This window comes from Entelurus aequoreus, linkage group LG03 (assembly GCF_033978785.1).
Source record: "Entelurus aequoreus isolate RoL-2023_Sb linkage group LG03, RoL_Eaeq_v1.1, whole genome shotgun sequence".
NCBI lineage: Eukaryota > Metazoa > Chordata > Actinopteri > Syngnathiformes > Syngnathidae > Entelurus > Entelurus aequoreus.
Window position 1 is genome coordinate 18,401,629 of NC_084733.1, and position 14,344 is coordinate 18,415,972.

The window sequence follows — 14,344 nt, forward strand, 5'->3', positions numbered from 1 at the left end:
TTTAGTCATTTATTTATTTCACGACTGATCTATTAGTCTATGTATTTTATGACATTTGTATTTATTTTTTGACCATTTTTTTGTTATTTATTTCATGACTTATTTCTTAATGCATTTATTTTATGGCCAATGTATCTATTTTGTTTCCAGTTTAGTAATTTATTTAATGACTGATTTATTCATTTGTTTATTTCCTGACAAATGTACTTATTTTGTGACCAATTGCTTAATTTATTTCATGACTGATTTCTTTTTTTTTTTAGTTTTATGACCAATGAATTTATTCCATTACAAATTTTGTAATTTATTCATTTCACGAATGATCTTTTAGTTTATGTATTTTATGACAACCGTATTTATGTTGTGACCAATTTTTTAATTTATTTAATGACTGATTTCTTAATACATTTATTTTATGGCCAATGTATTTATTTTGTTTCCAGTTTAGTAATTTATTTCATGACTGATTTAGCAATTCATTAATTTTTTTTGACAAATGTATTTATTTTGTGACCAATTGTATAATTTATTCCATGACTGATTTCTTAGTTGTTTTATTGTATGGCCAATGTATTTGTTGTTACCAATTTAGTAATTCATTTTTTTCACGACTGTTTTGCTGATAAAATTTATGACAAATGTATTTATTTTGTCATCAATTTGTTAATTTGTTTATTTCCCAATTTAGTAGTCTATTTATTACATGGCTGATTTTTAATTCATTCATTTTAAAGCCCATGTATTTTTTTATTAGCAATTTTATATTTTTTTAAATTTTAAGACTGATTTAACAATGTATTCATTTTTTGACAAAAGTATTTATTTTGTGACACATAATTAAATATTTCTTGACAATGACATGACAAATGTGTTTCTTTTGTGACCAATTTCTTGATTTTTTTTGCATGACTGATTTCTTTCTCTACATTTTATGATTGACGTCTTAATTAATCTATTTTATGACAAATGTATTCATTTTGTGACCAATTTCCTAATTTATTTCACGACTGATTTCTTACGTTTTTATTTTATGACATTTTATGAATTTATTCCATTGCAAATTTAGTAATTTATTTATTTCACAACTGATCTATTTGTTTATGTATTTTATGACAATTGTATTTATTTTGTGACCATTTTTTAAATGTATTTCATGACTGATTTCTTAATACATTTATTTTATGGCCAATGTATTTATATTGTTTCCAGTTTAGTAATTTATTTAATGACTGATTTATTCATGTGTTTATTTCCTGACAAATGTACTTATTTTGTGACCAATTTCTTAATTTTGTTCATGACTGATTTCTTTTGTTTTTTAATTGTATGACCAATGAATTTATTCCATTACAACTTTAGTCATTTATTTATTTCACGACTGATCTATTAGTTTATGTATTTTATGACAACTGTATTTATATTGTGACCATTTTTTTAAATTTATTTTATGACTGATTTCTTAATACATTTATTTTATGGCCAATGTTTTTATTATGTTTCCAGTTTAGTAATTTATTTCATGACTGATTTAGCAATTCATTCATTTTTTTTGACAAATGTATTTATTTTTTGACCAATTTATTGATTTATTTTGTATGACAAATGTATTTTCATTTGTTACCAAATTAATCATTTATTTATTTCATCACTGATTTTTTTCCATTTATTTATTTTATGACATATTTTTCTATTTTGTGACCATTTCAATTATTTCTTTATTTCAGGAACAGTTTATAGACAAAACGTTAAAAAAGCACCAATGACGTTAACTTCGACTGCGCTACCTTTTACTGTGTTTGTTCCCAGCATGCAATGCGGGAACTGGTGGACTCCGGGCGCTATGACACACACGACAACTTCTCTGTAGTACTGCAGCCTTTCTACAGAGAAGTTTTCCTTCCTACGTTGCCGGTAAAAGAAGGCCCGTGTCCCAAACGTCCCTTTCCACGAAAACTCACTCATGCACATGCTTCCTAACTCCATGTATTCTCTGAAGGACGGAAGGCCCGATCGCTCCTACTTCTCACCTGATTGCTTTCACCTAAGCCAGAGAGCTCACACTCTGATGGCGAGAGCTCTGTGGAACAACATGGTAGGAAGCGGCAACGTAAACACGCACATTTTGGCTCGGATGCTTGAATATTTCAAAGTGAATCGCTGACTTTTCCTGATCTTGTAGCTGGAGCCGGTCGGAAACAAGACGTTCACGCAAGACTTCACGGCCGGGATTGATTTAAAGTGTCCTTCTGAGGTGGACTGTTTATTAACCGTTATTACATGTGCATATTAATAAATGTGTTTGTTTTGGTCCCTGTCAGGCTGCTCCGTTCTTCAGAACAGCTGCCAACAGCAACTACACTTTCCCAGGACCTACGCCGACTCCTCCTCCAGTGACCGTAAGTTGACTCCATTTCCTGTCTATGCTGAGTGTAATCTTCCTTTTAAAACATTTATTATGTTTAGAATTGGGGCAGCGACTTCTCCTGCCTCAACACGCATCCATCTGACCCTGTGCCCACGTCAGGTAAAACTCAATCAACAGATTCTTTCACACAGAGAATCTGCCAAACTGAGATCCGGCATCTCTTCGCCTATGCCTTTCATACAGAACCCGGCGAAGACTCTTCTGTGCGCTTTCACACTGCGTTTCAAAATCAGATTGTGGTGTTGCTTTTTATACAGAACCATGACATAACAAAAATAGGTTTTTATCATCTTAAGAATATAGCCAGAGTTTGCCCAATTCTCTGTCAGGGCAACACGGAGACGCTAATGCATGCTTTTATTACGAGTCGTATAGATCAGTTGTCCCCAACCCGGTACCGGTCCGTGGATCGATTCGTACCGGGCCGCACAAGATATTTTAAATTTTAAAAAAATAAATTTCAATTTAAAAAAATTTTATTTTTTTTTTTTTATTAAATTTTGTATTTTTTTTAATTTTTTATTAAATCAACATAAAAAACACAAGCTACACTTACAATTAGTGCACCGACCCAAAAAACCTCCCTCCCCCATTTACACTCATTCACACTCATTCGCACAAAAGGGTTGTTTCTTTCTGTTATTAATATTTCTGGTTCCTACATTATATATCAATATAGATCAACACAGCCTGCAGGGATACAGTCTGTAAGCACGCAAGATTGTATTTTTTTATGACAAAAAAACAAAACAAAAAACAATAATTACCATACCCGTTCCCCCCCGAAATATGCCGTTTATACAGTAAAGTAACAAGGAAAACACGTATGCAAATCATGTGAAAGGGCCTGTGAATACTATCTCAGAAGGCAGAAAATATTTTATACAAAGAAAAGACATGGAAAAATGTCTACTTTTACAGATAGCGTGAAACAGCCAGGTCAGGGCCTTTTAATACAAAAAAGTAACAATAAAAACATTTTTTAGACAGAGTGAAAGGGGCTGAGAATGTTTCCTGAGAAGGCAGAAAATGTGTGTGATTTTTATTCTAAGAAAATGACATGAAAAATGTCAACTTTTACAGATAGTGTGAAATAGTTGGGTCAATGCCTTTTTCTACAGTACGGTTGATGTTTACAAATAGTGCCTTTCATACAAAAAAGTAACAAGAAAAAGTTGATGTTTACAGGTAGTGTAAAATAAGCAGTGTGTTTTTTTATATAAAAAAGGTCAATGTATACAGATAGTGTGAAATAGCAGGTTAGTGCCTTTTATACAAAAGCGTAAGAAGAAAAAAGTTGCCATTTACAGATGGTGTAAAATTGTCAGTGCCTTTTTAATACAGAAAGTAACAAAGACAGTTTTCAGACAGTGTGAAAGGGAATGCGGCTTCTAGCTCAGAAGGTAGAAAATAGCCAGGTCAGTGATTTGTATACCAAAAAAATTACATTCAAATTTTAGATATAGTGTGAAATAAAGTAGTCGTAAAATAGGGCCAGTGCCTTTTTATACAAAAAAAAAAATGTTTACAGATAGAGGAAAATAGCCAGGTCACTTCTTTTCCATACAAAAAATGACATGAAAAATGTCCGCTTTTCCAAATGGTGTGAAACAGCAAGTCAGTGCCTTTTTTATACAAAAAAGTAACAAGTATAAAATACTTACAGAAAGTGAGAAAGGGGCTGCAGATTCTACTTCAGAAGGCAGAAAATAGTCGGGTTGGTGATTTTATACCCAAAGAATTACATGAAAAATGTTAACTTTTACAGATAGCATGAAAAAGAGTCAGCACCTTTTTATACAAAAAAAAAAATCAATGTTTACAGGTAGTGTAAAATAGCCATCAGTGCCTTTTATACAAAAAAGTAACAAGAAAAGAAGGCGGTGTTTACAAAGAGTGGAAAATAGTTGGTCGGGTCAGTGCTTGTTCACAAATAAATAAAAAATTACGTGAAAAATTACAACTTTTATAGATGGAGTGAAACAGTCAGTGCCTTTTATACAAAAAAGTAACAAGGAAAAAACGTTCACACTCAGAGTGCTGAGAATTCTATTTCAACTTTTATGGATACAGTACTGTAAAATAGCCTTTTGTACAAAAAAGGACCATGAAAAGAAGTCTATATTCATAGATAGTGTGAAATAGCGGGTCGGTGCCTTTTATACAAAAAAGTAACAAGAAAAAAGTTGACATTTACAGATGGTGTAAAATAAAAAAAATGTTTACAGACAGTGTGAAAGGGAATGTGGCTTCTATCTCAGAAGGTAGAAAATAGCCAGGTCAGTGATTTGTATACAAAAAAAAATTACATAAAAATGTCAAATTTTAGATCTAGTGTGAAATAAAGTAGTCGTAAAATAGGGCCAGTACCTTTTTATACAAAAAAATAATGTTTACAGATAGAGGAAAATAGCCAGGTCAGTTATTTTTCATACAAAAAATGACATGAAAAATGTCCGCTTTTCCAACTGGTGTGAAACAGCCGTGTCAGTGCCTTTTTTATACAAAAAAGTAACAAGGATAAAATACTTACAGAAAGTGAGAAAGGGGCTGCATATACTACTTCAGAAGGCAGAAAATAGTCGGTTTGGTGATTTTATACCCAAAGAATTACATGAAAAATGTTAACATTTACAGATAGCATGAAATTGAGCCAGTGCCTTTTCATACAAAAAAAAAAAATCAATGTTTACAGATAGTGTAAAATAGCCATCAGTGAGTGCCTTTTATACAAAATAACAAGAAAAAAAGGTGGTGTTTACAAAGAGTGGAAAATAGTCGGGTTCACAAAATAAAATAAAAATTATGTGAAAAATTACAACTTTTATAGGTGGAGTGAAACAGTCAGTGCCTTTATACACAAAAAAGTAACAAGGAAAAAACAATTCCACCCAAAGGGCTGAGAATTCTATGTCAACTTTTACAGATACAGTACTGTAAAATAGCCTTTTTGTACAAAAAAAGGACCATGAAAAGAAGTCTATGTTTACAGATAGTGTGAAATAGCGGGTCAGTGCCTTTTATACAAAAAAGTAACAAGAAAAAAGTTGACATTTACAGATGGTGTAAAATAAAACAATGTTTACAGACAGTGTGAAAGGGAATGTGGCTTCTATTTTAGAAGGTAGAAAATAACCAGGTCAGTGATTTGTATACAAAAAAAAATAGTCGGGTTTGTGATTTTATACCCCAAACATTACATGAAAAATGTTAACTTTTACAGACAGCATGAAATTGAGTCAGCGCCTTTTCATACAAAAAAAAGGCAATGTTTACATATAGTGTAAAATAGCCATCAGTGCCTTTTATACAAAATAACAAGAAAAAAGGTGGTGTTTACAAAGAGTGGAAAATAGTCGGGTCAGTGCTTTTTCACAAATAAAATAAAACTGACATGAAAAAGTACAACTCTTTATACAAAAAAGTAACAAGGAAAAAACGTTTCCTCTCAGAGGGCTGAGAAGTAGCCTTTTTGTACAAAAAAGGACCATGAAAAGAAGTCTATGTTTATAGATAGTGTGAGGTTGGAGTTCAAATCCCAGCCGAGTCATACCAAAGACTATAAAAATGGGACCCATAACCTCCCTGCTTGGCACTCAGCAACAAAGGGTTGGAGTTGGGGGTTAAATCACCAAAATGATTCCCGGGCGCGGCGCCGCTGCTGCCCACTGCTCCCCAAGGGGATGGGACAAATGCAGAGGACAAATTTCACCACATCTAGTGTGTGTGTGTGACAATCATTGGTACTTTAATCTTTAATCTTAAATAGCGAGTCAGTGCCTTTTATACAAAAAAGTAACAAGGAAAAAACGTTTCCTCTCAGAGGGCTGAGAAATAGCCTTTTTGTACAAAAAGGACCATGAAAAGAAGTCTATGTTTATAGATAGTGTGAAATAGCGGGTCAGTGCCTTTTATACAAAATACAAAAAGTAGGTGTTTACAGGTAGTGTCAAATAGGTCAGTGCTTTTCCTACAAAAAAAGTAACATGGGAAAAACATTAAACTTTTCCAGAGCAGTGCCTTGTTAACGGAAAATGTGGTATTTCCAGATGGTTTTTAAAAGACTGTGTAAAAGGGGCTGCGGTGTTGAACATCTGCTGTCTATTGAATGACTTCATTGCTCCCTTGTCAGCTCACAGAGTGCGGCCAGCTGACATCAAGGTGGCGGCCGCTTTGGGAGACTCGGTCACGGTAAGTTTGCATGAAAACAAACAATTGTTCAAGACGACAACAAACAAAACGTTTTCTTTCGTAATTAGACCGGCTTTGGCGCAAAGGCAAAGAATCTGCTGCAGCTTACAACGGAGTACCGAGGAGTGTCATGGAGGTAAAATATGACAATGGATTCCAGCCTCTGTGGTTTGTTTACTATGTGTTTTTTTTTTTTTACAGCATTGGAGGAGATCAAACCCTTGAGACTGTCACCACCTTAGCCAGTAAGCACGTAATGCACAACTATGCCACTAGGAGGCAGCATGGGGTCTTTTTTTTTTTTTATAACACATGCTGTTACTTTAGACATCCTTAGGAAATTTAATCCCCACCTGAAAGGAGTATCAAAGGGTCAAGGAAAGAGGAGGAGCGGCTTCAATATGTCTGTAGGGGGAGCCAAAGTGTCGTGAGTTTTATTTTATAGCTTTGCAATATTTATTCCCTGTGCTCATGAAATAATAACAATAATAATAATAATGTCTCAAAACACTGCAGGGGAATCCCAGCGCAGGTCAGGCGCCTGATTGACACGATGAAAAACGACACTGTGAGTCTCATATGTGGCATCAAAAGTATTTTAAAAATTTAAAATAACTAAAAATAAATGATGTACTATATTTTTGATTTTACCTAATGAACCTTTTGATCATTTTTCACATTTTATTTTGCTGAATTGTTTTTTTTTCTTATTAGCTGCAAGCTATGACAAAATACATTGGTTAAATATTTCACTGTGTATAGAATAATATTTTCAAAAAATACACTTTTCAGAGATTTTCTAATTATATATGTATGTATTTATGTATATACACTACCGTTCAAAAGTTTGGGGTCACCCAAACAATTTTGTGGAATAGCCTTCATTTCTAAGAACAAGAATAGACTGTCGAGTTTCAGATGAAAGTTCTCTTTTTCTGGCCATTTTGAGCGTTTAATTGACCCCACAAATGTGATGCTCCAGAAACTCAATCTGCTCAAAGGAAGGTCAGTTTTGTAGCTTCTGTAACGAGCTAAACTGTTTTCAGATGTGTGAACATGATTGCACAAGGGTTTTCTAATCATCAATTAGCCTTCTGAGCCAATGAGCAAACACATTGTACCATTAGAACACTGGAGTGATAGTTGCTGGAAATGGGCCTCTGTACACCTACGTAGATATTGCACCAAAAACCAGACATTTTCAGCTAGAATAGTCATTTACCACATTAGCAATATATACAGTGTATTTCTTTAAAGTTAAGACTAGTTTAAAGTTATCTTCATTGAAAAGTACAGTGCTTTTCCTTCAAAAATAAGGACATTTCAATGTGACCCCAAACTTTTGAACGGTAGTGTATGTATATATATTATGGCTGTGAATCTTTGGGTGTCCCACGATTTGATTCAAAATCGATTTTTTTTTTCAATTCAACACGATTCTCGATTCAAAAACGATTTTTTTCCCGATTCAAAAGGATTCTCTATTCATTCAATAAATAGGATTTCAGCAGGATCTACTCCAGTCTGCTGACATGCAAGCAGAGTAGTAGATTTTTGTAAAAAGCTTTTATAATTTTAAAGGACAATGTTTTATCAACTGATTGCTATAATGTAAATTTGTTTTAACTATTAAATGAACCAAAAATATGACTTATTTTATCTTTGTGAAAATATTGGACACAGTGTGTTGTCAAGCTTATGAGATGCGATGCAAGTGTAAGCCACTGTGACACTATTGTTCTTTTTTTCTTTTTTTTATAAATGTCTAATGATAATGTCAATGAGGGATTTTTAATCACTGCTGTGTTGAAATTGTAACTAATATTGATACTGTTGTTGATAATATTCATTTTTTTTTCACTATTTTTGGTTTGTTCTGTGTCGTGTTTGTGTCTCCTCTCAATTGCTCTGATTATTGCAGTTCTGAGTGTTGCTGGGTCGGGTTTGGTTTTGGAATTGGATTGCATTGTTATGGTATTGCTGTGTATTGTTTTGTTGGATTGATTAATTAAAAAAAAAAATTTAAAAAAGAAAAATTTAAAAAATAAAATGAAATAAATAAATAAAAATCGATTTTTTAAAAATGAGAATCGATTCTGAATCGCACCACGTGAGAATCGCGATTCGAATTCGATATATATATATATATATATATATATATATATATATATATATATATATATATATATATATATATATATATATATATATATATATATACATACATCTATATATATTTGTTTTCTATATATATATAGATATATATGTATATGTGTGTATATGTATATACACTACCGTTCAAAAGTTTGGGGTCACCCAAACAATTTTGTGGAATAGCCTTCATTTCTAAGAACAAGAATAGACTGTCGAGTTTCAGATGAAAGTTCTCTTTTTCTGGCCATTTTGAGCGTTTAATTGACCCCACAAATGTGATGCTCCAGAAACTCAATCTGCTCAAAGGAAGGTCAGTTTTGTAGCTTCTGTAACGAGCTAAACTGTTTTCAGATGTGTGAACATGATTGCACAAGGGTTTTCTAATCATCAATTAGCCTTCTGAGCCAATGAGCAAACACATTGTACCATCAGAACACTGGAGTGATAGTTGCTGGAAATGGGCCTCTATACACCTATGTAGATATTGCACCAAAAACCAGACATTTGCAGCTAGAATAGTCATCTACCACATTAGCAATGTATAGAGTGTATTTCTTTAAAGTTAAGACTAGTTTAAAGTTATCTTCATTGAAAAGTACAGTGCTTTTCCTTAAAAAATAAGGACATTTCAATGTGACCCCAAACTTTTGAACGGTAGTGTATATATATGTATATGTGTGTATATGTATATATATGTATATGTATTTATTTTTTTAACCTTCCCAATATAAACAGACTGTGGACTTTGCTAACGACTGGAAGCTGGTGACCCTGTTTATTGGTGGCAATGACCTGTGTCAGTACTGCAACGACCGGGTAAGTCAGCTCCTTTCACACAGCCTGTAGGAGACACCATTGTTCCAACTACGCTGCCGTTCTGTGTCCATCATAGAAGAACGGCTCCCTGAAGTGCCCGCAGCCACATCTAATATTCAGGATTTCTTTGTGAAAGCGGCTGCTGAAACTGTATACTTTCACACAGAAACATACAAAAAACTGGGTATAATTTTGGCGCACGCAGGGCACACACACGCATACGAACGCACACACACACACTAAAAAAACACATTATTGCATGGGTTTGGTTGAAAGCAGCTTTTTAAAAAAAATTCCAAAAAAAAGGGGTTAAACCCTCAAGGTTTTTGACATTTTAAAAATGAGATTAACATATCTAGGATATATCTAGATTATATATATGTGTGTGTATGTGTATATATATATATATATATATACACGTGTATATATATGTGTATATTTGTATATATATGTGTGTATATATACATATATATGTATATATGTATTTATATATGTGTATATGTACATAATATATATGTGTATATGTACGGTATATATATGTATATGTACAGTACAGGCCAAAAGTTTGGACACACCTTCTAATTCAATAATGTTTTCTTTATTTTCATGACTATTTACATTGTAGATTGTCACTGAAGACATCAAAACTATGAATGAACACATGTGGAGTTATGCACTTAACAAAAAAAGGTGAAATAACTGAAAACATGTTTTATATTGTAGTTTCTTCAAAATAGCCACTCTTTGCTCTGATTAGTGCTTTGCACACTCTTGGCATTCTCTCGATGAGCTTCAAGAGGTAGTCACCTGAAATGGTTTTCACTTCACAGGTGTGCTTGAAGCTCATAGCCCGCCACACACATACAGCAATATTAATAATAATGTTCTGCTTAAAGCAATAGTCTGCTTTCAGGCTTTCAAAAAATGCTGGGCCTTCTGTTACGAGGATGATGCAACATGTTTACAGTCCTTACTTGTGTTTGTCTAATGTCCTCCTCTTCAAGAGCTGACCAATGATATCACCCTCCAAACAGCACAGAGCAATGCAGTGTGTAATAATGGAGCTTTGTCAAGTCCAAAATGTTTTTATTGTGCCCTGGTGGGACGTGAGCAGACATGGCGTCCTTTGAATGGACGCATTATGTTCTGTCTTCCTCCTCCTCTGTTTCAGCCTGCATTCTGCAGGCTTGTTGCACAGTGTCAGACCTTGTTTGTTGACATAGATGACGCACAAGTCAACACACTCTGACCTCCCCTCAGATTTGCCCTCTGACACGGAGGTTGCCTTTTGGAAACAACTAAACCAGGGCTATATTTAACTGGGGCCAAATCTTTCCCAGGAATGAAGTGAAGTGAAGTGAATTATATTTATATAGCGCTTTTCTCTAGAGACTCAAAGCATTTTACATAGTGAAACCCATTACCTACATCTTTGAGCTACATTTTAAACTAGACTAGGTGGCCATAGGACAGGAGTGTCAAACGTAAGGCAAATAAAAAAATTAAAAGCCTTATATAAATTTTATAATGAAGGCAACACATGATGTAAGTGTCTATATTAGCTACACTACCGTTCAAAAGTTTGGGGTCACATTGAAATGTCCTTATTTTTGAAGGAAAAGCACTGTACTTTTCAATGAAGATAACTTTAAACTAGTCTTATCTTTAAAGAAATACACTCTATACATTGCTAATGTGGTAAATGACTATTCTAGCTGCAAATGTCTGGTTTTTGGTGCAATATCTACATAGGTGTATAGAGGCCCATTTCCAGCAACTATCACTCCAGTGTTCTGATGGTACAATGTGTTTGCTCATTGGCTCAGAAGGCTAATTGATGATTAGAAAACCCTTGTGCAATCATGTTCACACATCTGAAAACAGTTTAGCTCGTTACAGAAGCTACAATACTGACCTTCCTTTGAGCAGATTGAGTTTCTGGAGCATCACATTTGTGGGGTCAATTAAACGCTCAAAATGGCCAGAAAAAGAGAACTTTCATCTGAAACTCGACAGTCTATTCTTGTTCTTAGAAATGAAGGCTATTCCACAAAATTGTTTGGGTGACCCCAAACTTTTGAACGGTAGTGTATATTAGCCTACTATCAGAGGCTGACGCAAATCTTCGTTGACAGAAATGTTGTATTTTTAATTTTTATTCTACACAATTTTGAAATCATTAGTAAAAATGGAGGCTTCTCAGAGGATGAGATAACTTCTGGAAATTACTGGCTCAGAATGGCCAAAGGTATAGATGTGTGTGTCCAAGTTTCAGGAAACAGCAGGCTTTTTTCTTCTAATAGATGTATTACAATCTTTGCAAGCTGGGTAACATTTGCTGTGGTCTGGAACAACATGGCACACAAACGACTATGAGTAATGCTGCCAATATTACATACAGATAATGTGTCATGAGACAAGCAAATATAAATTAAATACACAGAGGACATAAGTAGGGCTGCAACTAACGATTCATTTGATAATCGATTAATCTGTCGATTATTACTTCAATTAATAATCGGATAAAAGAGACAAACTACATTTCTATCCTTTCCTGTATTTTATTGAAAAAAGCAGCATACTGGCACCATACTTGTTTTGATTATTGTTTCTCAGCTGTTTGTACCTGTTGCAGTTTATAAATAAAGGTTTATTTTAATAAATAAAATTTTAAAAAATAAATAAAATATATATATATATATATATATATATATATATATATATATATATATATATATATATATATATATATATATATATATATATATATATATATATATATATATATATATATATATATATATATATATATATATATATTTAAACGACAACAACAAAAAATGCCTCTGCGCATGCGCATAGCATAGATCCAACGAACCGATGACTAAATTAATCGTTAACTATTTTTATAATTGATTTTAATCGATTTAATCGATTAGTTGTTGTAGCCCTAGACATAAGTAAAGGAAATTAAATGAGCTAAAATATACCTACAAACAAAGCATAATGATGCAATATGTACATACAGCTAGCCTAAATAGCATGTTAGCATTGATTAGCTTACAGTCATGGATTGACCAAATATGCCTGATAAGCACTCCAACAAATCAATAAAATCCACAAAGCTCACCTTTGTGCATTCACGCACAGCATAAAACGTTTGGTGGACACAATTGAGACAAAGAAGGAGTGGCATAAAACACGTCTTTCTGTGGCAGCATCGGAGAAAGTTGTACATGTAAACAAACTACGATGACTTCAAGGATCGCTGAAATTAGTAGGACAAAACGGTGCTTGCCAAATACTCTCATCAGTGAAGCATGTATAACATAAACATTGGGATTTCTAACAATTAGGAAAGTTTGTTTCATGTTTGTTCTCCGACAGGAAAAATATATATATTTTTTCATCTTTTTCCATTTTCACACATCTCTGAAAGAGGTCCAGGGAGCCACTAGAGTGACACTAAAGAGCCCCCAAAACAACTTAGTATCATTTTTATTGATAATTGCGTTGAACATTTTAGTCACAGCAGACATACAGTATCAGTCTATTGTGGGATAGAATGTTTTTGGTCACTGTTCTGTATGAAAGGCATTGAGGCAGAAACGGGCGTTGACCTCGACAATATTGCGGCTTGGGAGGTAGCACCAGAGCTGCGTGAAAGGGTGCATACATGACGCTTTGTTGGCTGTTCTGCAAAATCTCGCAGAACAGCGAGTATTCCAGTATTGCCACCGTTACTGACGTTTTTTTTTCGACCACTCGCAGGCGTCCTTGTCACCTAAGAACTTCAGCTACCACTTGATGATGAGTTTGGATATGCTCTACAAAGAGGTGAGGTCATGCACAAAAAGAACTGTATTTGTCAATACACGAGGAACAGCTAACTTCCATACGTGTACCAACTGTGCTGAACTGGTGTATTATTTGCCCTGGTATGCTGTCAGTGTTTTTACATTCCTGGGGGGATCTCGCGTGAGAGGAAGAGTGGGGGTTAATCGTCTTGCAATGCAGTCTGCTGAAAATGATGCTAAGCGCCACTCCACATAGCAACTGACTCTGTGGTCAAATTGCCACAACACACGTTTTTAAGATATTCAACACTCTACTGATAAAGTGGATAGTGCAATTCGTCACGTTTCATGTGTCAGGTAAACCGCTACGAATGGGCCTAAATGAATCCCCGTTCTATTGATTGATTGATTGATTGAAACTTGTATTAGTAGATTGTACAGTACAGTACATATTCCGTACAATTGACCACTAAATGGTAACACCCGAATACGTTTTTCAACTTGTTTAAGTCGGGGTCCACGTTAATCAATTCATGGCTACTGTGTTAGCAGTCCAAGATCACCATTTATTCTAGTTTTATAATCTATTCATGTGTGTGAATGTACTGTATTAACGTGTCCATGCGTACATTCTACGTTCTGTAGGTTCCCAGGACCATCGTCAACATTCTGGAGATTCTGCAGCTTGACGGCCTGCGTAGGGTGAAGAAGGATAGCCTCGGGTGCAACGTGTTACAACAGTGTGTTGATTGTTTATTGGGTAACACTTTAGTATGGGGAACATATTCAACATTAATTAGATTTGATTTGATTTTTTATTTTTATTAAGGATCCCCATTAGCTGGTTGCCTCAACAACCCACTAGTCTTCCTGGGGTCCACAATTCAATACAATTACAAGTAAAAGCATATAATTATAACTACACAATACAGAAAGAAATTTTTTAATTTTATTTTTAAAA

General features: G+C 34.1%; 1 protein-coding gene across 1 annotated transcript in view; it reads left to right on the forward strand.

Moving 5' to 3' along the window:
- LOC133646246 (phospholipase B1, membrane-associated-like) overlaps positions 1 to 14,344 on the forward strand; it is a 64,470-nt gene that overhangs the window by 37,199 nt on the left and 12,927 nt on the right. Inside the window, exons 27-39 of the mRNA XM_062041413.1 lie at positions 1,807 to 1,911; positions 1,997 to 2,092; positions 2,180 to 2,251; positions 2,319 to 2,396; positions 2,464 to 2,524; positions 6,558 to 6,616; positions 6,685 to 6,752; positions 6,818 to 6,861; positions 6,944 to 7,043; positions 7,133 to 7,184; positions 9,506 to 9,586; positions 13,358 to 13,423; positions 14,029 to 14,123. Of these exons, the coding sequence (XP_061897397.1) occupies positions 1,807 to 1,911; positions 1,997 to 2,092; positions 2,180 to 2,251; positions 2,319 to 2,396; positions 2,464 to 2,524; positions 6,558 to 6,616; positions 6,685 to 6,752; positions 6,818 to 6,861; positions 6,944 to 7,043; positions 7,133 to 7,184; positions 9,506 to 9,586; positions 13,358 to 13,423; positions 14,029 to 14,123 (977 nt within the window). The remainder of the gene's footprint in view (positions 1 to 1,806; positions 1,912 to 1,996; positions 2,093 to 2,179; positions 2,252 to 2,318; positions 2,397 to 2,463; positions 2,525 to 6,557; positions 6,617 to 6,684; positions 6,753 to 6,817; positions 6,862 to 6,943; positions 7,044 to 7,132; positions 7,185 to 9,505; positions 9,587 to 13,357; positions 13,424 to 14,028; positions 14,124 to 14,344) is intronic.